The 22,807-nt window shown below is 48.3% G+C and overlaps 1 protein-coding gene across 1 annotated transcript in view; it reads left to right on the forward strand.

Annotated features, from left to right (window-relative positions):
* Positions 1–6,864: 6,864 nt before the first annotated feature.
* The window catches only part of ASTN2 (astrotactin 2), a 1,124,462-nt gene continuing 1,108,519 nt past the window's right edge, over positions 6,865–22,807 (forward strand). The window contains exon 1 of the mRNA XM_063936906.1: positions 6,865–7,573. Within this exon, the coding sequence (XP_063792976.1) occupies positions 7,294–7,573 (280 nt within the window). The 5' untranslated portion in view covers positions 6,865–7,293. The remainder of the gene's footprint in view (positions 7,574–22,807) is intronic.

Here is a 22,807-nt window from a genome sequence, read left to right on the forward strand (position 1 = left end):
TGAGAGAACACGCAGAGGGGAGATGATGGGTGTGCTGAGAGAAGACGCAGAGGGGAGATGATGGTGTGCTGTGAGAAGACACAGAGGGGAGATGATGGTGTGCTGAGAGAAGACGCAGAGGGGAGATGATGGTGTGCTGATAAAAGATGCAGGGGGGGGTGATGGTGTGCTGAGAGATGACACGGGGGGAGATGATCGTGTGCTGAGAGAAGACGCAGAGAGGAGATGATGGTGTGCTCAGAAAAGACGCAGAGGGGAGATGATGGTGGGCTGAGAGAAGATGCAGGGGGAGATTATAGTGTGCTGACAGAAAACATGGGGAGGTGATGGTGTGCTGAAAGATAAAACAGGGAAAATTGATTGTGTGCTGAGAAATTATGCAGGAGGAGATGATGATGTGCTAAGAGATGATGTATGGGTGGTGAATGGGTGCTGGGAGATGCAGGGAGGAGATGATGGTATGGCTGAGAGAAGATGCATGGGGGTTACTATAGTGTGTTAATAGAAGACACATGGGGAGGTGACGGTGTGCTGAGAGACGACGCAGGAGGAGGTGATGGTGTGTTCAGAGAAGACGTAGAGGGAAATGATGGTGCGCTGTGCGCAGATGCAGGGGGAAGTGATGGTGTGCTGAGAGAAGATGCCGGGGGAAGTTATAGTGTGCTGAGAGAAGACGCAGGTGGGAGAGTATAGTGTGCTGATAGTAAATGCAGAGGGAGGGGAGGTGATGGTGTAACTGAGAGACGATGCAGCGGCTAGGTGATGGGGTGCTGAGAGAAGATGCTGGGGGAGGTGATGGGGTGCTGAGAGATGATGCAGGGGGGTGATGGTGTGCTGAGAGACGACACAGGGGGAGATGATGCTGTGCTGAGAGAAGATGCAGGGGGAGATTATAGTGTGCTGAGAGAAGACACAAGGGGGACAGTATAATGTGCTAATAGTAGACGTAGAGGCGGGGAGGTGATGGTGTGACTGAGAGACGATGCAGGGGGTAGGTGATGGAGTGCTGAGAGATGATGCAGGGGGAGGTGATGGTGTGCTGAGAGGCGACACAGGGGGAGATGATGCTGTGCTGAGAGAAGATGCAGGGGGAGATCATGGTGTGCTGAGAGAAGACGCGGGGGGAGAATAATGTATAGTGTGCTGATAGAAGACACAGGGGAAGGGGAGGTGATGGTGTGGCTGAGAGAAGATGCCGGGGGAAAGTCATAGTGTGCTGAGAGAAGACGCAGGGGGGAGAGTATAGTGTGATGATAGTAGATGCAGAGAGAGGGGAGGTGATGGTGTCACTGAGAGAAGATGCAGGGGAAGTGAAAGGTGTGCTGAGAGACGAGGCAGGGGGAGATGATGGTGTGCTGAGAGAAGATGTAGGGGGAGATTATGGTGTGCTGAGAAAAGATGCAGGGGGAGGCGATGGTGTGCTGAGAGATGACATGGGGGAGATGATAGTGTGCTGAGAGAGGACGCAGAGGGGAGATGATGGTGTGCTGAGAGAAGACGCAGAGGGGAGATGATGGTGTGCTGTGAGAAGACGCAGAGGGGAGATGATGGTGTGCTGAGAGAAGACGTAGGGGGAGATTATGGTGTGCTGAGAAAAGATGCAGGGGGAGGTGATGGTGAGCTGAGAGATGACATGGGGGAGATGATAGTGTGCTGAGAGAAGACGCAGATGGGAGATGATGGTGTGCTGAGAAAAGATGCAGAGGGGAGATGATGGTGTGCTGAGAGAAGACGCAGAGGGGAGATGATGGTGTGCTGAGAGAAGACGTAGGGGGAGATTATGGTGTGCTGAGAGAAGACGTAGGGGGAGATTATGGTGTGCTGAGAAAAGATGCAGGGGGAGGTGATGGTGTGCTGAGAGATGACATGGGGAGATGATAGTGTGCTGAGAGAAGACGCAGAGGGGAGATGATGGTGTGCTGAGAGAAGACGCAGAGGGGAGATGATGGTGGGCTGAGAGAAGACACGAAGGGGAGATGATGGTGTGCTGAGAGAAGACGCAGAGGGAAGATGATGGTGTGCTAAGAAAAGATGCAGGGGGAGGTGATGGTGTGCTGAGAGATGACACGGGGGGGGGGGGAGATGATCGTGTGCTGAGAGAAGACGCAGAGAGGAGATGATGGTGTGCTCAGAAAAGACGCAGAGGGGAGATGATGGTGGGCTGAGAGAAGATGCAGGTGCAGATTATAGTGTGCTGATAGAATACATGGGGAGGTGATGGTGTGCTGAAAGATAACACAGGGAGAGGTGATTGTGTGCTGAGAAATGATGCAAGAGGAGATGATGATGTGCTAAGAGATGATGTATGGGGGGGGGAATGTGTGCTGGAGATGCAGGGAGGAGATGATGGTATGGCTGAGAGAAGATGCATGGGGGTTTCTATAGTGTGTTGATAGAAGACACATGGGGAGGTGACGGTGTGCTGAGAGATGACGCAGGAGGAGGTGATGGTGAGTTCAGAAAAGACGTCGGGGGAAATGATGGTGTGCTGTGCGCAGATGTAGGGGGTAGGTGATGGAGTGCTGAGAGAAGATGCCGGAGGGAGGTTATAGTATGCTGAGAGAAGATGCTGGGGGAGGTGATGGGGTGCTGAGAGATGATGCAGGGGTGGTGATGGTGTGCTGAGAGATGACACAGGGGGAGATGATGATGTGCTGAGAGAAGACGTAGGGGGAGATTATGGTATGCTGAGAAAAGATGCAGGCGGAGGTGATAGTGTGCTGAGAGATGACACAGGGGAGATGATAGTGTGCTGAGCGAAGACGCAGAGGGGAGATGATGGTGTGCTGAGAGAAGACACAGAGGGGAGATGATGGTGTGCTGAGAGAAGACGCAGAGGGGAGATGATGGTGTGCTGAGAAAAGATGCAGATGGGAGATGATGGTGTGCTGAGAGAAGATGCAGGTGCAGATTATAGTGTGCTGATAGAATACATGGGGAGGTGATGGTGTGCTGAAAGATAACACAGGGAGAGGTGATTGTGTGCTGAGAAATGATGCAGGAGGAGATAATGATGTGCTAAGAGATGATGTATGGGGGGGGGGAATGTGTGCTGGATATGCAGGGAGGAGATGATGGTATGGCTGAGAGAAGATGCATGGGGGTTACTATAGTGTGTTGATAGAAGACACATGGGGATGTGACGGTGTGCTGAGAGACAACGCAGGAGGAGGTGATGGTGTGATCAGAGAAGACGTAGGGGGAAATGATGTTGCGCTGTGCGCAGATGCAGGGGGAAGTGATGGTGTGCTGAGAGTAGATGCCGGGGGAAAGTTATAGTGTGCTGAGAGAAGATGCAGGGGGGAGAGTATAGTGTGCTGATAGTAAATGCAGAGGGAGGGGAGGTGATGGTGTGACTGAGAGACGATGCAGGGGCTAGGTGATGGGGTGCTGAGAGAAGATGCTAGGGGAGGTGATGGGGTGCTGAGAGATGATGCAGGGGGGGTGATGGTGTGCTGAGAGACGACACAGGGGGAGATGATGCTGTGCTGAGAGAAGATGCAGGGGGAGATTATAGTGTGCTGAGAGAAGACACAAGGGGGACAGTATAATGTGCTGATAGTAGACGCCGGGGGAGGGGAGGTGATGGTGGTACTGAGAGACGATGCAGGGGGTAGGTGATGGAGTGCTGAGAGATGATGCAGGGGGAGGTGATGGTGTGCTGAGAGGCGACACAGAGGGAGATGATGCTGTGCTGAGAGAAGATGCAGGGGGAGATCATGGTGTGCTGAGAGAAGATGCGGGGGGGGGAGAGTAATGTATAGTGTGCTGATAGATGACACAGGGGAAGGGGAGGTGATGGTGTGGCTGAGAGAAGATGCCGGGGGAAAGTTATAGTGTGCTGAGAGAAGACGCAGGGGGGAGACTATAGTGTGCTGAGAGAAGATGCAGAGGGAGGGGAGGTGATGGTGTGACTGAGAGACGATGCAGGAGCTAGGTGATGGGGTGCTGAGAGAAGATGCTGGGGGAGGTGATAGGGTGCAGAGAGATGATGCAGGGGGAGGTGATGGTGTGCTGAGATACAACGCAGGGGGGAGATGATGGTGCGCTGAGAGAAGACATAGGGGGAGATTATGGTATGCTGAGAAAAGATGCAGGGGGAGGTGATAGTGTGCTGAGAGATGACATGGGGGAGATGATAGTGTGCTGAGAGAAGACGCAGAGGGGAGATGATGGTGTGCTGAGAGAAGACGCAGATGGGAGATGATGGTGTGCTGAGAAAAGATGCAGAGGGGAGATGATGGTGTGCTGAGAGAAGACGCAGAGGGGAGATGATGGTGTGCTGAGAGAAGACGTAGGGGGAGATTATGGTGTGCTGAGAAAAGATGCAGGAGGAGGTGATGGTGTGTTCAGAGAAGACATAGGAGGAAATGATGGTGCGCTGTGCGCAGATGCAGGGGGATGTGATGGTGTGCTGAAAGAAGACCGGGGGGGGGGGGGGGGTCGGGGGAGAGTAATGTATAGTGTGCTGATAGAAGACACAGGGGAAGGGGAGGAGATGGTGTGGCTGAGAGAAGATGCCGGGGGAAAGTTATAGTGTGCTGAGAGAAGATGCAGGGGGGAGAGTATAGTGTGCTGATAGTAAATGCTGAGGGAGGGGAGGTGATGGTGTAACTGAGAGACGATGCAGGGGCTAGGTGATGGGGTGCTGAGAGAAGATGCTAGGGGAGGTGATGGGGTGCTGAGAGATGATGCAGGGGGGGTGATGGTGTGCTATGAGACGACACAGGGGGAGATGATGCTGTGCTGAGAGAAGATGCAGGGGGAGATTATAGTGTGCTGAGAGAAGACACAAGGGGGACAGTATAATGTGCTGATAGTAGACGCAGGGGGAGGGGAGGTGATGGTGTTACTGAGAGACGATGCAGGGGGTAGGTACTGGAGTGCTGAGAGATGATGCAGGGGGAGGTGATGGTGTGCTGAGAGGCGACACAGGGGGAGATGTTGCTGTGCTGAGAGAAGATGCAGGGGGAGATCATGGTGTGCTGAGAGAAGACGCGGGGGGGGGGGGGGAGAGTAATGTATAGTGTGCTGATAGAAGACACAGGGGAAGGGGAGGTGATGGTGTGGCTGAGAGAAGATGCCGGGGGAAAGTTATAGTGTGCTGAGAGAAGACGCAGGGGGGAGACTATAGTGTGCTGATAGTAGATGCAGAGGGAGGGGAGGTGATGGTGTGACTGAGAGACGATGCAGGAGCTAGGTGATGGGGTGCTGAGAGAAGATGCTGGGGGAGGTGATAGGGTGCTGAGAGATGATGCAGGGGGAGGTGATGGTGTGCTGAGATACAACGCAGGGGGGAGATGATGGTGCGCTGAGAGAAGACATAGGGGGAGATTATGGTATGCTGAGAAAAGATGCAGGGGGAGGTGATAGTGTGCTGAGAGATGACATGGGGGAGATGATAGTGTGCTGAGAGAAGACGCAGAGGGGAGATGATGGTGTGCTGAAAGAAGACAGGGGGGGGGGGGAGTAATGTATAGTGTGCTGATAGAAGACACAGGGGAAGGGGAGGTGATGGTGTGGCTGAGAGAAGATGCCGGGGGAAAGTTATAGTGTGCTGAGAGAAGACGCAGGGGGGAGAGTATAGTGTGCTGATAGTAAATGCAGAGGGAGGGGAGGTGATGGTGTCACTGAGAGAAGATGCAGGGGAAGTGAAAGGTGTGCTGAGAGACGAGGCAGGGGGAGATGATGATGTGCTGAGATACGATGCTGGGGAGGACATGATGGTGTGCTGGGAGACGATGCTGGGGAGGACATGATGGTGTGCTGGGAGAAGCAGGGATCAGGAAGCAACACAGGGGGCAAGAGTCTGGCTGAACCGCTGTTGTGTGATGATGACCTTAATACTCCTAGACAATGTGATTTCCTATATGAATAGTGAATACCGACTGTAGACGCCATCTTCCCAGGGAGGATACATTTCTTCAAAGGTACCACAATGTGAGAAACCAACATATAGATAAGGTGCATATGGGATGGAAAGGAATGTTCCCAGAGTGACTAGAAATGGGTGGCGTGTCATTTTGACATCTTGCTTTTATAGTGGCCATGATCCTTCAAGCATGTGGCTATGCACATTTTTCGGCATGCACAAATACTTTATTGTGTATGTGTTATGTGTGTGTGTGTGTGTGTGTGGGGGGGGGGGGGGGGGGCTCTATTCTTAATCTTGCTCTGAGTGCGGAAGACCCTCGTTATGCCTCTGCTAGTGGTGCAATATGATATCAATATGTAACATACCTAAGCTCTCCAGTAAGGTCCCGCTGTATCTTCATCCATGGCATCATCCTCTGTTGTGTTGTTGGTAGCCTACCTCTGAGTACAGTGCTGGCAATGGGCACCATACTGCTAGTGCCATCAATTGATGGTGTGAGTGGTGCAGTCACAAACTGAAGTAAGCCAAACTTAATGATATTTGCTAAATACAGAACCTTTTGTGAGTGCTAAAGGAAGGAATTATTCTTAAATAAAGCCCTAAGGGCACCATTTATCTATGTGTTTGATGTATTATAAACATGTTGCAAATGCTATTTGTGAAATAAATACAGTCCATGTGGGATAATACTGGCTACATTGTAAGTAACATGACTCTGGGCAAAATCACTTGTGCTTGGAATAACCTTAGTTGCATCTGTATAGAAAGAAGTTTCCTGCTTGTATTACACATAAGGAAATACCCAAATACTAGTCTCCCCAGACATCGTCTAGCTATTTACATCTCATGCACGTCCCTGTGGCAGCAGGGAGCCCATGGAGTGCACTGGAGAAGGGGATATGGAATGTACTGTACAATGGCCAGGAAAGTGAATGCCAGGTACATGGCTCTGCCCGGTACAGAGGGGTGACTGAGCATTAGGGTGTACGGGGCACTGCTCTGTGTATATCACCGGGTGACCCTTCGCGTGAGCCACATCACGGACACAGCTCAGTAGATGGCGGCGCCGCTGATTGGCCGTTGCCAGGAGACCCAGCCTAAGACAGGGGGAGAGGACGGGACCAGCGCCCATAGGCCGGGCAGGGAGACATGACGGCGATTGGCCGTTGCCGAGATACATAATGTTAATAGGGCGTGAAAGAAGAGACACCCGAGAGGCGGCTGCAGGGAACATACAGTTACGGGGCAGATGATGAGGGAGACGCCGGCCGCCCGGTGCTGGCAGATCGGGAGTACAAGGGGCACATCCTGGGAGGAGACTGCACGCTGGGTGTGAGGTGCTGCCCCGGACCCTTCTGTCTGCTGCAGCCCCGGAGGAGACAGCAGCCTGCGCCAGCCTGTGCCCCCCATCCGGCGTCATGCCCCCTGCCCTGTGCCTGCTATGCTCGGGCCTCCTGGCTGTCCTCCCGCACTTTGCCCGCTGCACCTCCCCGCCGGGCTGCTTGCTGAAGACTGTCACCGTGTCCACGCTGCCGGCGCTGAGGGAGCGGGAGCTGAGCTGGAGCGGTGCCGCCGTGTCCTCAGTGCATCCCGGAGCGGGGGATTCCCGGCTTCCCTTACATGTCCACAGCGAGGCGCCCGGGAGCGTGTCCGTGAGGGACGACCTGCACAACACCGAGCCGCCCTACTTCACACTGGGTGAGGGACCGGGAAGAGCGGGGGTCTGGGCCTTGTGTGGTGATGGGGAGAACACCCACGGGCCCCGGGGTACAGAGCTGCATTACTAGCGTGGGGGGCTATGTGGCACCATGGTACCTCCTGGGGGTTCTGTGTGGGCATAATGTGAACTAGGGGCTGTATGTACAGTGTGTTCTGCACATCAGTGCTGCTGGGACTATATACACATTATACTTTTTATTAACATCTCTGGTACTGTATGTGATATTGACAGTTTCATTGGTACTGTAGTGGTCCCCATAAATTTGGGGACCCTAAAACATTAATGTGACCCTGCAGGGCAGCATTGCAGGTCAGCCCATGTGTTATCTGCACATGATCAGGGCTATATCTGTCTCCCTGTGGAGGAAGTGGTGATTAGTAACATGTCATGATAAATTGGCCAGGGTTAATAATTGAAGCGCAGATGTTAATTAGTTTTACTTCTGTGTTGTTTCCTGAAGTGTAGATGGATCAGGATATTAGTACATACTGTTAGAATGTGATTACAGTTTATGTCTGGTAAATAACGTGTGTTTGTAAATAAGGCATCTCAATGAATTAATGTGATGTGAAAGGACTATTCCAGGTCTACGAGATTGTGTCTAGTTAGCTATGGACACTGAGCACCCAAGGACACACAGAAGCACCATCCATCCGTTGTGTTTGTGTGAATCACATATTGGTGAAGGGCATATTAATCCAAGGGTGCATTTATGAAGCCATCAGATGCACAGCACCGTCAGGTGGGGGAGGGATAGTTCGTAACAGATCAATGGGTATATAAAGGGACTGTTCATGGTATCTGGAAATTATCTATAAGAAGTAATAGGAGCATCATGTGTTTATATAAGAGGAATGATTATGACAAGGTGATTTCATTATATAATTGCATGGCTATTGCTCCTCTAGGACTGCAAGGTCTAATTACTGAAGTGCTAGTGACAGTAGATCCTGTGTGACTTATGATGAGATACATGACTACTATAGTGACTGGGATTGATCATAGGTGATGGTACAGTATTAAGGAATTATATTAGTACCAATTTCTTTGGCTGAATCCATACTTAAGCTGTCAGGTACAATAGGCTATTATTTTGACAAGAGAGGCAAATCATTATTTGTTATTCTGCTGATTAAAGTGTATTACACTTTTAACTATAAATTGCTATATTTTAATGAGAAAACAGTAAAAGTGATTTAATATGTCCCTGTCGCCACAGTCCTTTGATATAATTGTTCCATTTTACTACATAGTGCCTTGTGCAGTATGTATAAAGGCAAAAATAGGGTTTTCCTGAATACCTGTCCATCTGGGAGAGACATTTTGTTCAGTATAACCTCACCTAGGCAGGCAGCCCCCAGCTCACATAGCTGTACGTTATAAGGGCAGGTGGCCCAGAAACCAGCATAGTGCACATAAGTTTTCTATAAATTCTCTCTTCTGAGTGAACCGAGGTCTGTGTGATATAAATTATATAAATGAATAAATCACTAGTACAGTAACAGGTACTTTTTAATGTAATGTATTTTACCAAGTTTAGTGTAAATTGCTCCAGGCATTCCAAAGTTATGCTGGAACATACATACATACACACATACATACATCCATTTCTATATATATAGACTAGCTGAATACCCGTGCTTTGCTATGGAATTTAAAGAATAATGGCAATCTTTGTCAGGCTGCTCCTCTGGGTTTCCCCAGATTGATGTTGTCAAAATGCTGGTGCTGAGGAGAATAATCTGCCTCCTTCTCTGCTCCGTCCCGCCTCTGATGCTGCCCTGCTCAGTTCTGTAAATGCTGGGACAACAGGCCAAGATCCGCACGCTGTATGTTAAATATGTAAGGTTTGCAGGCTGACTCTATTTCAAAGGGCCCTAGATGTCCTTGTTTAGCTTCTCGTTCTCCTTAGGGCTCCTCCTTTGAGGTAAAACGGTAACCCCTCCATGCTGATGGGGGCTGAACTTGGACTGAAACGGCATCGGGAGTGTCACTATTCATCTCAGCGACCCAGAAAACTATGTATTTTTACATGTCACTCCCTTCCCACCCCCACTCCTAGGGGTGCTAGGGGTGTCTTACCCCCACAGTATTTTTTTCCAGATTGTAAATCATATGTGTACCAAGTTTGGTGTAAATTGCTCCAGGCATTCCAGAGTTATGCTGGAACATACACACATACACACATACATCCATTTTTATATTGATAGACAGACAAACAGACATAGATAGATAGATAGATAGATAGATAGATAGATAGATAGATAGATAGACAGATACAGTGCCGTAACTAGGCATTTTAGCGCTGTGTGCAAGAAATGACATTGCCCCCCCCCCCATGTAAGATAGGGGCAGTGCGCGCCGTAGTCGCGTGAAAAATATATAGGGGCGTGGCTTCATGGGGAAGGGGCGTGGCCACAAAATAATAGCAATTCATACTACGGTGCACAGTAGTCTACATTATTCAAATTACGCTGCACAGTAGCGCCACTACACCAGGTAGAGCCCCTTTTATACATTACAGCAGACAGCGTCCCCCTTTTTACACATTACAGCAGACAGTCTCCCTTTTAACACATTGCGGCAGACAGCGTCCCCTTTTTTACACATTACAGCAGACAGCGTCCCCTTTTTTAACATTACGGCAGACAGCGTCCCCTTTTTACACATTACAGCAGACAGCGTCCCCTTTTTACACATTACGGCGGACGGTGTCCCCCTTTATACACATTGCGGCAGCCAGTCCCCCTTTTTACACATTGCGGCAGCCAGTCCCCATTTTTACACATTGCGGCAGCCAGTCCCCCTTTTTACACATTGCGGCAGCCAGTCCCGCTTTTTACACATTGCGGCAGCCAGCCCCCCTTTTTACACATTGCGGCAGCCAGGCCCCCTTTTTACACATTGCGGCAGCCAGGCCCCCTTTTTACACATTGCGGCAGCCAGTCCCCCTTTTTACACATTGCGGCAGCCAGTCCCCCTTTTTACACATTGCGGCAGCCAGTCCCCCTTTTTACACATTGCGGCAGCCAGGCCCCCTTTTTACACATTATGGCAGACGGTGTCCCCCTGAGAGAGAGAGAGAGAGAGAGAGAGATACATACTTACCATCTCCCCGCTGACAGGCTCCTCGTGCAGCTTCCTCGGTGCAGGCAGGTGAGAAGGAGGAGGAGGGAGGGGGACTGTAGCCGCAGCAGCGCTATTTAATTGGTAGTAAGCGCCGCTGCAGCATCCCTCTCTCCTTCCGTATTGGCTGCCCGGCGCTGCTGTGGATGCTGGGATGGAGGAACCGCATCCCAGCATCCACAGCAACGCCGGGCAGCCAATACGGAAGGAGAGGGGGATGCTGCAGCGGCGCTTACTACCAATGAAATAGCGCTGCTGCGGCTCCAGTCCCCCTCCCCCCTCCTCCTTCTCACCTGCCCAGCGCTGTAGCTCTCCTCCACAGCGCGGCGGCGCACGGCGCAGACTTCAGAGGCGGCATGTAATGAGTCAATTTGACTCATTACATGCCGCTGGCCGTGCGCCCTCAGGGCAACTGCGCTGTGTGCCAAGCCCACTTGGCACACACGTAGTTACGGCCCTGGATAGATAGATAGATAGATAGATAGATAGATAGATAGATAGATAGACACAAATGGAAATCCCTCCTCCCACCTTACAAATTCTCTGTTTGCTGCTGGTACCACAAACTACAGAAATGAAAAGATTGAGATAATGTCAAGCTTTGGAAAGAGACTGCTAGATAAACAACAGTTATAAGGTGTTTGGTTGCTTTGAGCAACTTCTTCACTTTATTTCTCTATCCAAAGCTTGATATATCTCCACCTCAGAGAAATAAAAGTGATGTGTAACAGGAGTAATGACAGCTATGAAGGTCAGCAATATTGGGAAGCCCCCCACTATGAACTTGTGAGCATGTGTGAGGGTTGTGGCATGTTCTCTTGAGCTCAGTGCACTGGATCTGATGGAGCTACCTGAATTGGAGCAATGAATAGATATGTATTGTTGTCACAGTCCCCATTTTTTTGGTATTGACAGAGATTTCACAAATAAACAGTTGACCTTTTACAACTTCACACATATAAGCGCACACTTAGCATCACATAATATGTAGCTATGAAATGCATTGGATGTTTACATCTGAAAATAAAAAATGAGATATTGCTTTGTACTAGTTAGGAAGTCTGGCTTCCTCTCTCTGACAGCCAGTCAACTGCTGGATATCATAGAGGCAGGCATCATTCTTACTGTACTAATCTGCAGTGACTGCGCTCCTGCAAACACCTGGATCAATTCTACAGTTTAGCCACCATGTTTTCATTGCCTGCCTAATATGTGTTCCCTATTGCAGTTGGTTGGATTTCATCCCGTTTCATATATTCAGTGTTTAGTGATTGTGTATCTCCTATTTAGACATGTCATAACAGGGCAGATATGGTAGATCCATGTGTCTATAGTTTTCAGGGACGTGCACTGAGGTAAATGGCTCAGAAGGCACTGGCTTGTATCAGAGCCAGATTTACACACAATATATGAGCCAAAGGGTTCATGTTGGCATTATACACAGGTGCAGCAGTACAGTATATACTGCTGGAAATTTGGTGAGTTTTGATCAGAGATGTGCGGAAAAGGTAGGCATTGCCTCACCGGGTGGTATTCAGTTTGCCGGCTGTTGTGATCCCGGCGCACAGTATACCGGCGCCGGAATCCCGACACCCAGCATACCGACAGCTTTTCTCCCTCTTGGAGGTCCACGACCCCCCTAGAGGGAGAATAAATACGCCACCGTGCCCGCGGCGTGGTGAGCTCAGCGAGCCCTCAAGGTGCTCATTTGCGCTCGCCCAGCTGACGGTATGCTGGCGTTCGGGATCCTGGCGCCGGTATGCTGGCCGCCGGCATACCATACTACACCCGCTTCACCTGCCATAGACTTTTTACTCTAGAGTTTTTACTATAAAAATGATTTGAATAATACATAGAAGATATTTCTAATATATTCTTTGTTTTTTTCATATACTTTATACCAGGGCTGGCCAAACCAGTCCTCGAGATCTACCAACAGTTCACATTTTCCAGACCGCTTAGCTGGTGCACAGGTGTAGTCATTACTAATTAAGATGTGCTGCATTCATTCCTAACTCACAATTCTACAGATCTCCAGGAGGCCTGGAAAACATGAACTGTTGGTAGATCTCGAGGACCGGTTTGGCCAGCCTTGCTTTATACCAAGGGTCAGGGAACTTTTTTACCTTTTACCCCAAAATATATTTAGATACGCCGACGTTACCCCCTTGATTTGAAAGGAAGGAAATCATATCATTGTGCATATATACTGGTTATCACTGTTTATATGGCATTTCTGAGATACTGTATATATATATATATATATATATATATATATATAAAAAAATGATTATTTTTGGCAATTATTTTTTGGCAATGAATCGGTTAATTAACACTTTCTCCCCAAAACACCAGAATGAATGTAAGAAAGATGGATGAGGGGTGGAAGGGGGGGGGGGACACGACTTTTAGGAGACAGATGGTCACATCCTCACCTCAGTAATGTCAGTGGGAATTTCCCACTGCTATGTGGGCCACTGTCTGATCCTGCGGAACTCCGTCAGCGGTCAGTCACATAAGACTTCAAGTTCTGTGTGTGGGTTGGCAGGCCGCGGGCGGGAGGACAGGACTGCGCAGGATGGGCAGGCGTAAGGGTGCGCGGTGTGACATCAGCACGTCACGCCGCGGCCAGGAGCACACATGCAGGGCGGGCAGGAGGGAGCATGGTGTGACGTCAGCACGTCACATCGCGAGCCGGCCGGTGCTGGACGGGGCTGAGTCTCTGCAGCGCGACCATCCATTACCCCCAGGAATTTCATTTTTACCCCATTTGGGGTAATTTACCCCTGTTCCCTGACCACTGCTTTATACAGTCAAAACTCTGGTCTGAATGTTAGTATAACAGGAAAGGCTCTGCCTCACCTGCCTTACCCCACTGCACGTCACTGATAGTTTTTGTCCTTCTAAGCAAATGAAATGGCCTACAGTGCTGAAGGTATATCATACTAAACAAAATAAAAACTGATTATCTATAAAAGGCCAGTGTTGGCAAGGTTTTGTTTCATTATTGGTCACTAGCTATCACTGTCTGGCACTAAAGACATTTTTTATGGTTTAAACTCCATGGACATTAGACTGACCACAGGCATTGCGCTTGATATATTAATTTCATGACTTGAAAAATTATGGTAGGGTCAAGTTAGGGTAGATTGGGTGAAACATTGTAATCCTATTAGCCAGAGCATGGCTATTATACCCAAGATTGACATACTGGGGGAAATTTACTAAGATGGGAGTTTTATTTAAGATGGGATGTTGCCCATAGCAACCAATCAGATTCCAGGTATTATCTTTTAGAAGGTGCTAGATAAATGAGAAGTAAAATCTGATTGGATGCTATGTCCCATCTTAAATAGAACTCCCATCTTAGTTAATTTACCCCACTGACTCTAGCTCATTACACTATTTCATTTACTGGGGCAAGCCAGTCCGAAAGCTAACCACTGCCAGTGGGTGGAGAGCTAGGAGGGAGACATTTCTTCCTCTCGCTGTAGTTTTAATCTGACATTAATAATTAGGATTTGTGTTTTAGCAGCTAGCATGACTTAATTTTTCATTAAATAATAGAAAATGTACTAGATATATCATCTTTTTATTACCTTGGTTCTTTTTCTTATTATGAAAAAAATCATTGACGCTTTTTCCCAATTAGCTCAACTGGTGATTCATAGTTGCAAAGTTTCCCTAATTTACAGGTACAAAACAATTGCAATTTTAGAATATTTTTCCCTGACAATGTGGAAACGTACAGTACAAATGCTACTGGTTGGTTCCACTGTATGGCCATATGGGTGGTGTCTTTAGGGATGTGACATTATGCATGTTATGATGGGAGAATGTTTTGCTTCATGTAGGTTAGGCACCTGATTATTATGCACCCACATGTAAAAATAAAAAATAGATTTTTCTTTGTAGGATTAAATTATTTAAAAAAGAAAAAACCTGAGAAGGTGCATTTAGGGTGTATTACTTTAATTTCATAGGGCTGCACAGCATTGTCCTCTCCACAAAGTTACATATCATTTATGATTAGACAAGAGGTGCCAATAAAGGAGATGCCATGTGTCTTTAATGCAGGGGTCAGGAAGCTTTTTTCTACCAAGGGCCATTTGGGTATATATAAAATCCTTTGGGGGTCATACAAAAATTATCAGCACCATCCCGATCCAATACCGCAAACCCCACTTCACACAATTCACCACACCGGGTAAGGGGGGAGGGGGGGTGTCACCGCACAGGGGATGCCCAATGCTACCTTACGTAAGATCTGCACCGCTAAAAGAACACAAGGACGCTCAGAAGGGGTCTCTGGAGCAGAACACATCTGGTGCTTAGAAGTGGGTTCTAATTCTAGACAAGCCCTGGGCTCCAGTGAGGTGCGGGAGACCTGATATGGTGGGTGGCACAGGGGAGCAGACAGCAGAGGACGGTATTGAACAGGTACCTCAGATCGTGCAAGCTCCTTCCCAGTCTCCAGGGAGAAGGATTCCCCCTGCAATGAATCTTCCCTTGGGGCCCCCTTCTCTGGTCCGCCTCCCTCATGAGGTCATCATCGTTGAACACCTCCAGCCTAGAGTCTTAGGGGTGGGCATGTGCTCGGCAGCCGGCAGAACTATGATAATGATACATAGACTGCGCGCCGCTGCCTATCTATAAATCTATGGTTGCCAGGTTACCCACATCCTCCATCCCGCCTGCCACCGCGGCCACCCCCCTCCTTGTCCCACCTGCGGTTGCCAGGTTGCCTACGTCCTCTGTCCCACCTGCCACCGCGGCCACCCCCTCCTGGGGCCCCAACGGAAGATCCATGGCAGGGGGGATCCTTCTCCCTGAAGACTGGGAAGGAGCTTGCGGGATCTTATACAGCCCACGGGCCCGACGTTCCTCACCCCTGCTTTAATGGATCAACTTCAGCATGTTTTAGGTTCACTTTTACTGGTAAGAACTTATTACTGTAGGTTCCTTTTAATAGAAACATTAAAAAACACAGTGACTAATGTAATAGACAGACCTAATGCTCCCTCCCTTGGTGTTGGGGATGGAATGCCGGCAACCGGGATCCAGGAGCTCAGAATACCGACACCGGGATCCCGGCAGCCAGAATGCTGGCAGTGGGGCGATTGCTAGAAAGCCCCTTGTGGGCTCGCTGCGCTCACCATGCTGCAGGCTCTCTAGTGGGAATAGCCCTGGCGCAGCTGGCGGCATTCTTGGCGGTCAGGATCCCGGCGTTGGTATTCTGACAGCCGCAATCCCGACCACCGGGATATTGACTACATCCCCTTCCTTGCAATGAGTATAAGCCTAGCCGCAATACATTATATTTCATTAAAGTACAATAAATGTATTTAGTTGATAATGTATCCTGTACTGAATCTAGTCTTGCTCAATTATATGTTGTCCCAGAATAAGTTGGATTTGAAGTTCAAAAACTTTTTATTATCAAGCTTAGTAAACCTTTCATGATAGGGTTTACAGCAATTCAAGGTCTTCCGAGACCCACTTATTAGAAAGTCTTACTGTAGCCTATAAGACGCTGAGAAAGCTGCACACCGAATGCATTTATTCAGGTCATGGAATTCTGCTGCAAATTTATATATCCTTATGATAAAAAAAGGCAAAGATTTCTTATGCAGCCTAATTATATATTTAAAAAAATATCTATCTATCTATCTATCTATCTATCTATCTATCTATCTATCTATCTATCTATCTATCTATCTATCTATCTATATGTAAAGTTACTGAAATTAATTTACACACATAAGAGAAAAACCCTTATTGGTACTATATCACTATTAGTGATGAGCGGGTTCGGTTCCTCGGAAATCGAACCCCCCCGAACTTCACCCATTTTACACGGGTCCGAGGCATACTCGGATTCTCCCATATGGCTTGGTTAACCCGAGCGCGCCCGAACGTCATCATCCCGCTGTCGGATTCTCGCGAGATTCGGATTCTATATAAGCAGCCGCGCGTCGCCGCCATTTTCACTCGTGCATTGGAAATGTTAGGGAGAGGACGTGGCTGGCGTCCTCTCCGTTTATTCATTGTTGATGCAAATATTTGTGCTTGCTTATATCTTAATTGTGGGGACTGGGGAGCAGCTGTATTATTAATATAGGAGGAGTACAGTGCAGAGTTTTGCTGATCAGTGACCACCAGTTTTATCCGTTCTCTGCCTGAAAAAAACGCTCCATATCTGTGCTCAGTGTGCTGCATATATCTGTGCTCACAGTGCTTAATTGTGGGGACTGGGGAGCAGCTGTATTACATAGGAGGAGTACAGTGCAGAGTTTTGCTGACAGTGACCACCAGTATACGTTGTCTGCCTGAAAAACACTCCATATCTGTGCTCAGTGTGCTGCATATATCTGTGCTCACACTGCTTTATTGTGGGGACTGGGGACCACCAGTATATTATATAGGAGTAGTACAGTGCAGAGTTTTGCTGACAGTGACCACCAGTATACGTTGTCTGCCTGAAAAACACTCCATATCTGTGCTCAGTGTGCTGCATATATCTGTGCTCACACTGCTTTATTGTGGGGACTGGGGACCAGTAGTATTATATAGGAGGAGTACAGTGCAGAGTTTTGCTGACCAGTGACCACCAGTATACGTTGTCTGCCTGAAAAACACTCCATATCTGTGCTGCATTGTAGTATATAGTAGGAGTACAGTGCATCATTTTGCTGACCACCAGTATATAATATTTAGGAGTACGGTACAGAAGGCCACTGCTGTACCTACCTCTGTGTCGTCAAGTATACTATCCATCCATACCTGTGGTGCATTTCAGTTTTGCACAGTTTGCTGACCATCAGTATATAATATATAGCATTATGGTACAGTAGGCCACTGCTGTACCTACCTCTGTGTCGTCAAGTATACTATCCATCCATACCTGTGGTGCATTTCAGTTTTGCACAGTTTGTTGACCACAGTATATAATATATAGCATTACAGTACAGTAGGCCACTGCTGTACCTACCTCTGTGTCGTCAAGTATACTATCCATCCATACCTGTGGTGCATTTCAGTTTTGCACAGTTTGCTGACCACCAGTATATAATATATAGCATTACGGTACAGTAGGCCACTGCTGTACCTACCTCTGTGTCGTCAAGTATACTATCCATCCATACCTGTGGTGCATTTCAGTTTTGCACAGTTTGCTGACCACCAGTATATAATATATAGCATTACGGTACAGCAGGCCACTGCTGTACCTACCTCTGTGTCGTCAAGTATACTATCCATCCATACCTGTGGTGCATTTCAGTTTTGCACAGTTTGCTGACCACCAGTATATAATATATAGCAGTACGGTACAGTAGGCCACTGCTCTACCTACCTCTGTGTCGTCAAGTATACTATCCATCCATACCTGTGGTGCATTTCAGTTGTGCGCAGTATATATAGTAGTAGGCCATTGCTATTGATACTGGCATATAATTCCACACATTAAAAAATGGAGAACAAAAATGTGGAGGTTAAAATAGGGAAAGATCAAGATCCACTTCCACCTCGTGCTGAAGCTGCTGCCACTAGTCATGGCCGAGACGATGAAATGCCATCAACGTCGTCTGCCAAGGCCGATGCCCAATGTCATAGTACAGAGCATGTAAAATCCAAAAAACAAAAGTTCAGTAAAATGACCCAAAAATCAAAATTGAAAGCGTCTGATGAGAAGCGTAAACTTGCCAATATGCCATTTACGACACGGAGTGGCAAGGAACGGCTGAGGCCCTGGCCTATGTTCATGGCTAGTGGTTCAGATTCACATGAGGATGGAAGCACTCATCCTCTCGCTAGAAAAATGAAAAGACTTAAGCTGGCAAAAGCACAGCAAAGAACTGTGCGTTCTTCTAAATCACAAATCCCCAAGGAGAGTCCAATTGTGACGGCGGTTGCGATGCCTGACCTTCCCAACACTGGACGGGAAGAGCTTGCGCCTTCCACCATTTGCACGCCCCCTGCAAGTGCTGGAAGGAGCACCCGCAGTCCAGTTCCTGATAGTCAAATTGAAGTAGTCACTGTTGAAGTACACCAGGATGAGGATATGGGTGTTGCTGGCGCTGGGGAGGAAATTGACAAGGAGGATTCTGATGGTGAGGTGGTTTGTTTAAGTCAGGCACCCGGGGAGACACCTGTTATCCATGGGACGAATATGGCCATTGACATGCCTGGCCAAAATACAAAAAACATCACCTCTTCGGTGTGGAATTATTTCAACACAAATGCGGACAACAGGTGTCAAGCCGTGTGTTGCCTTTGTCAAGCTGTAATAAGTAGGGGTAAGGACGTTAACCACCTCGGAACATCCTCCCTTATACGTCACCTGCAGCGCATTCATCATAAGTCAGTGACAAGTTCAAAAACTTTGGATGACAACGGAAGCAGTCCACTGACCACTAAATCCCTTCCTCTGTAACCAAGCGCCTGCAAACCACACCACCAACTCCCTCAGTGTCAATTTCCACCTTACACAGGAAAGCCAATAGTCCTGCAGGCCATGTCACTGGCAAGTCTGACGAGTCCTCTCCTGCCTGGGATTCCTCCGATGCATCCTTGAGTGTAATGCCTACTGCTGCTGGCGCTGCTGTTGTTGCTGCTGGGAGTCGATTGTCATCCCAGAGGGGAAGTCGGAAGACCACTTGTACTACTTCCAGTAAGCAATTGACTGTCCAACAGTCCTTTGTGAGGAAGATGAAATATCACAGCAGTCATCCTGCTGCAAAGCGGATAACTCAGGCCTTGGCAGCCTGGGCGGTGAGAAACGTGGTTCCGGTATCCACCGTTAATTCAGAGGCAACTAGAGACTTGATTGAGGTACTGTGTCCCTGGTACCAAATACCATCTAGGTTCCATTTCTCTAGGCAGGCGATACCGAAAATGTACACAGACGTCAGAAAAAGAGTCACCAGTGTCCTAAAAAATGCAGTTGTACCCGATGTCCACTTAACCACGGACATGTGGACAAGTGGAGCAGGGCAGACTCAGGATTATATGACTGTGACAGCCCACTGGGTAGATGTATTGCCTCCCGCAGCAAGAACAGCAGCGGCGGCACCAGTAGCAGCATCTCGCAAACGCCAACTCGTTCCTAGGCAGGCTACGCTTTGTATCACCTCTTTCCATAAGAGGCACACAGCTGACAACCTCTTACGGAAACTGAGGAACATCATCGCAGAATGGCTTACCCCAATTGGACTCTCCTGGGGATTTGTGACATCGGACAACGCCACCAATATTGTGCGTGCATTACATCTGGGCAAATTCCAGCACATCCCATGTTTTGCACATACATTGAATTTGGTGGTGCAGAATTATTTAAAAAACGACAGGGGCGTGCAAGAGATGCTGTCGGTGGCCCGAAGAATTGCGGGCCACTTTCGGCATTCAGCCACCCCGTGACGAAGACTGGAGCACCACCAAACATTCCTGAACCTGCCCTGCCATCATCTGAAGCAAGAGGTGGTAACGAGGTAGAATTCAACCCTCTATATGCTTCAGAGGATGGAGGAGCAGCAAAAGGCCATTCAAGCCTATACATCTGCCCACAATATAGGCAAAGGAGGAGGTATGCACCTGACTCAAGCGCAGTGGAGAATGATTTCAACGTTGTGCAAGGTTCTGCAACCCTTTGAACTTGCCACACGTGAAGTCAGTTCAGACACTGCCAGCCTGAGTCAGGTCATTCCCCTCATCAGGCTTTTGCAGAAGAAGCTGGAGACATTGAAGGAGGAGCTAAAACAGAGCGATTCCGCTAGGCATGTGGGACTTAATTCGCTTAACCAGGATTCACGGGTGGTCAATCTGTTGAAATCAGAGCACTACATTTTGGCCACCGTGCTCGATCCTAGATTTAAAACCTACGTTGTATCTCTCTTTCCGGCAGACACAAGTCTGCAGAGGTTCAAAGACCTGCTGGTGAGAAAATTGTCAAGTCAAGCGGAACGTGACCCGTCAACATCTCCTCATTCACATTCTCCCGCAACTGGGGGTGCGAGGAAAAGGCTAAGAATTCCGAGCCCACCCGCTGGCGGTGATGCAGGGCAGACTGGAACGAGTGCTGACATCTGGTCCGGACTGAAGGACCTGCCAACGATTACTGACATGTAGTCTACTGTCACTGCATATGATTCTCTCACCATTGAAAGAATGGTGGAGGATTATATGAGTGACCGCATCCAAGTAGGCACGTCAGACAGTCCGTACGTATACTGGCAGGAAAAAGAGGCAATTTGGAGGCCCTTGCACAAACTGGCTTTATTCTACCTAAGTTGCCCTCCCTCCAGTGTGTACTCCGAAAGAGTGTTTAGTGCAGCCGCTCACCTTGTCAGCAATCGGCGTACGAGGTTACTTCCAGAAAATGTGGAGAAGATGATGTTCATCAAAATTAATTATAATCAATTCCTCCGTGGAGACATTCACCAGCAGCAATTGCCTCCAGAAAGTACACAGGGATCTGAGATGGTGGATTCCAGTGGGGACGAATTAATAATCTGTGAGGAGGGGGATGTACACAGTGAAAGGGGTGAGGAATCGGAGGATGATGATGAGGTGGACATCTTGCCTCTGTAGAGCCAGTTTGTGCAAGGAGAGATTGATTGCTTCTTTTTTGGTGGGCGCCCAAACCAACCAGTCATTTCAGTCACAGTCATGTGGCAGACCCTGTTGCTGAAATGATGGGTTCGTTAAAGTGTGCATGTCCTGTTTATACAACATAAGGGTGGGTGGGAGGGCCCAAGGACAATTCCATCTTGCACCTCTTTTTTCTTTCATTTTTCTTTGCATCATGTGCTGTTTGGGGACAATTTTTTTGAAGTGCCATCCTGCCTGACACTGCAGTGCCACTCCTAGATGGGCCAGGTGTTTGTGTCGGCCACTTGTGTCGCTTAGCTTAGTCACACAGCGACCTTGGTGTGCCTCTTTTTTTCTTTGCATCATGTGCTGTTTGGGGACAATTTTATTGAAGTGCCATCCTGCCTGACACTGCAGTGCCACTCCTAGATTGGCCAGGTGTTTGTGTCGGCCACTTGTGTCGCTTAGCTTAGTCACACAGCGACCTTGGTGCGCCTCTTTTTTTCTTTGCATCATGTGCTGTTTGGGGACAATTGTTTTGAAGTGCCATCCTGCCTGACACTGCAGTGCCACTCCTAGATGGGCCAGGTGTTTGTGTTGGCCACTTGTGTCGCTTAGCTTAGTCACACAGCGACCTTGGTGCGCCTCTTTTTATCTTTGCATCATGTGCTGTTTGGGGACTATTTTTTTGAAGTGCCATCCTGCCTGACACTGCAGTGCCACTCCTAGATGGGCCAGGTGTTTGTGTCGGCCACTTGTGTCGCTTAGCTTAGTCACACAGCGACCTTGGTGCGCCTCTTTTTTTTCTTTGCATCATGTGCTGTTTGGGGACTATTTTTTGAAGTGCCATCCTGTCTGACACTGCAGTGCCACTCCTAGATGGGCCAGGTGTTTGTGTCGGCCACTTGGGTCGCTTAGCTTAGCCATCCAGCGACCTCGGTGCAAATTTTAGGACTAAAAATAATATTGTGAGGTGTGAGGTGTTCAGAATAGACTGAACATGAGTGTAAATTATGGTTATTGAGGTTAATAATACTATGGGATCAAAATGACCCCCAAATTCTATGATTTAAGCTGTTTTTGATTGTTTTTTGTAAAAAAACACCCGAATCCAAAACACACCCGAATCCGACAAAAAAATTTCAGGGAGGTTTTGCCAAAACGCGTCCGAATCCAAAACATGATCGCGGAACCGAATCCAAAACCAAAACACAAAACCCGAAAAATGTCCGGTGCACATCACGAAACTATATTAATAAAATACATTTTTATTGTTCTTGTTCAGCAGCCAGATCAGGGAAAATTTCTAAACCATTAAGAAAATCCTGCAAAGACAGTAAATCGCCTCTTGAAGTAGAATATTTAAATATGTACCCTTTATGGTGTAAATGGCAATGCACAACTATAACAAACTCACCTTGAATATAAAAATATAGGGGGTCATTCCGAGTTGTTCGCTCGCAAGCGGATTTTAGCAGATTTGCTCATGCTAAGCCGCC

The sequence above is a fragment of the Pseudophryne corroboree genome, chromosome 8, assembly GCF_028390025.1.
Source record: "Pseudophryne corroboree isolate aPseCor3 chromosome 8, aPseCor3.hap2, whole genome shotgun sequence".
Lineage (NCBI taxonomy): Eukaryota > Metazoa > Chordata > Amphibia > Anura > Myobatrachidae > Pseudophryne > Pseudophryne corroboree.